Raw genomic sequence first — 2,808 nt, forward strand, 5'->3', positions numbered from 1 at the left:
TCTGTGGTCAGACATGTCAAGTTATGAGCACTTCATTTAATTTTCAACAAAGATTTGACTACAGTAGCAGTCTTCAATACTCCCAAAAACTGACAAACATGCTCGGGTACGAATTTTTTTGAGTTCTTTTAAAAATTTAATATTGTAGACTGTTAAAAGCTTTTTGACTTAATTAAAAATATATTTATTTTAACTATGCCTACAGTTTTGACTACACGTCACAGCTTGTGCATATCTGATGAGTCCTATTTGGGCATTTAAGGCAATACAACTTGAAGCCTGTCGTTGTTTGAAGGTATATTTTTCAGTTATTATTAAAAAAGTTTTTCCTTACTAGTTTTTTTTTTAAATCTACACCAACCGCTAGGTCACTTTCAAACTGTTGCAGGGATGTGAGATCTTGTAGTGGAAGAATGTCTTTTCCAGCACTGGATCTGAACCACTGTCACTACAGCATTTCTCATGAAGGTCTTGTACGGTTTTTAAAATCACTTTGACTTGCTCCATCATCATCTCCTGCTTAACCAGAATGTTTCGAAGAACGGCTAAAACAATGTACAAACACAACAAATTGAATATCAAACATAATCAGATCATAATTGTCAGAGACATTTACCAAAGGGGATGAAATGTAAACTATAAATTGGCAAGCTTGATGAAAAGTGGAAAAATAAAGGAAACAGATGAAAAGAGAAGGTAAAATCAATTTTGCTGTATTAATGAATAAAGGTAATGAAAACTGGGTCCTGTGAGAAACATTAAATACACACACACAAAGTTGCACAGATTCATAATTCTTTTACTCAAAATGTAAAACATTTAGGGTAATTATTTTTGTGCTTCACAGTTGCATCTGGTTATCAGGGCTTTATTTAAAGTGACAAACACGGAGGCAGCTATATTAAAGAGAAACTGAGATAAAACACTTACTGCCATAAATGTCTTGATTTGGTCCATCATTTTGTTGTGAGGTAGACCGGTGTCTAAACGCCGTATCTGCAATTTCCACACACTCTGGGGTTAGGTGCTCTTCCACTGTAGATGCACTTTGATTTCTGTAATCATTTCTCAGGCTTTTCCTTTCTTGACTGCATCTTCCACATTCAGTGGAACTACATTCTGAATGTAGCTGAACACTGTCAGGTTGATGCATCCTGCACATTGATTTTGCATTTCGTCCAAGTTCTCCATGGTCAGCAGACATCTTGGCGGTTGATTTTGAACATTTTTGAGGAGGGGTTATCTTGGGTGGTGGAGGTAGATGGCTTTTGGGTTTGCTACAGACATCACCGTCACTATCACTATCAAATCTTGTGTTTGCTCTTTGGGAAAAGATTAAGAAATTATGGACAAAATACACAGTTATACAAGAATGAGGAAGTGCCTCATACAACTGTACAATTATGAGAAAAAAAGCTTTACCAATTTAGACAATTTTTTATGAATTAGCCTTGTGGTAGTTATACTAAATTAAATTACAGTATATAAATTAAATGAGATAACTGGATCATTAAACTTAGTGTTTTCCCTTTAAAAGATCAAGTATTACAGATTGAAAATTCACTGTATTAACACAAGCAACAGTCTGCAGGTGATGCTACAGTTCAAGCATATTAACTATTTCAGGCTTACATTTTCCTTCTTTTTGTCCTTTTTGGAATTTCATTGTCTTCTTCATCTTCTGCTGTCTGCAAATCTGAGTGTCTTTCGGCAACTGGAAGCTTCAGTCTTGCAGTTCTGTAATTATCTGTTAAATTCCAGATGTAAGAGCATTTACTGTATAATATGGATACACAGTACTCAGGAATACAATTATACCAGTGTGGCACAGTGGTGCAGTGGTAGCACTGCTGCCTGCAGTAAGGAGACCTGGGTTCCTGTCCTGGGTCCTCCCTGTGTGGAGTTTACATGTTCTCTCTGTGTCTGTGTGGGTTTCCTCCAGGTGCTCCAGTTTCCTCCCAGGTTAGGTGATTTGGAGATCCTAAATTGGCCTTAGTGTGTGCATGCGTGTGTGCCCTGCGATGGACTGGAGTCCTGTCTAGAGTTTATTCCTGCCTTGCACCCTATAGTAGCTGGGATGGGCTCCAGCAGACCCCATGACTTTTTCTGGATATAGTGGGTTAGAAGATGACATGATATGACATAACAATTATACCAAATATAAATACAAACCTGTTGTGTACATAACCTCAACCTTAAATGATTTCCAGTTTTCTTTGGGCTGCTCTTTATTTATTATAGCCTTATGGATATCTCCAGTTTTATATGGTGGCCAAGCACAAACTCCATTGGATACCCAATTGGATGGTACCAACTCAACTTCATTGCATTCGAAAAATTCACAATGTGATACATAGCCTACAAAAATGACTAAAAACAAAGATTTTTTTAAAACATTAAATTTACAAAAGTCCTTGATAAATGCACTTACAACATGCAAGCATGCTTACAATTACTAATCAAATATAAGTAACAATAATAATACATATGATTAACATATACAGTAAATTATATTACTTAAACATGATTTCATTTGTACAGTTGAAATAATCAAATTTGCTTACCTAGCAACTTCACACACCACAATAAATCAGTCCAGAATATAAAGAATGCAAGTGGTGGGGTGATAACAGTTTAAAAAACTAATTAGAAAAAGTACTTATGAACTCTGTAACACAACAGGAAGAAACAAACAAAAAAAAAACATACTGTACCAATTAATCTGTATTTATATGAAGTAGGGGGATTACAAGATATTTGTCATCTAGTGGCAAACGGACATATTTCCGCATGCCAGAACCAATAGGT

At 35.8% G+C, this 2,808-nt stretch overlaps 1 protein-coding gene across 1 annotated transcript; it reads right to left on the minus strand.

Annotated features, from left to right (window-relative positions):
• Nucleotides 1-363: 363 nt before the first annotated feature.
• On the minus strand, nucleotides 364-2,319 carry LOC120524489. The gene is made up of 4 exons (XM_039746325.1): nucleotides 2,173-2,319; nucleotides 1,633-1,747; nucleotides 931-1,322; nucleotides 364-545 (listed from the first exon to the last, which is right to left on the minus strand). Exons 1-4 carry the CDS (start codon nucleotides 2,183-2,185, stop codon nucleotides 364-366), a joined length of 702 nt encoding a protein of 233 aa, XP_039602259.1. The 5' UTR covers nucleotides 2,186-2,319.
• Between the last annotated feature and the right edge of the window lie 489 nt (nucleotides 2,320-2,808).

This window comes from Polypterus senegalus, chromosome 2 (assembly GCF_016835505.1).
Source record: "Polypterus senegalus isolate Bchr_013 chromosome 2, ASM1683550v1, whole genome shotgun sequence".
Lineage (NCBI taxonomy): Eukaryota > Metazoa > Chordata > Cladistia > Polypteriformes > Polypteridae > Polypterus > Polypterus senegalus.

What these genes read in the sequence shown, in the direction of transcription:
- LOC120524489 (XM_039746325.1), bottom strand. An exon ending in AGGACAAAAAGAAGGAAAAT is followed by an intron (nt 1,323 to 1,632) that starts GTAAGCCTGAAA and finishes CTTTTCCCAAAG; the next exon opens with AGCAAACACAAGATTTGATA. An exon ending in AAATCAAGACATTTATGGCA is followed by an intron (nt 546 to 930) that starts GTAAGTGTTTTA and finishes ACATTGTTTTAG; the next exon opens with CCGTTCTTCGAAACATTCTG.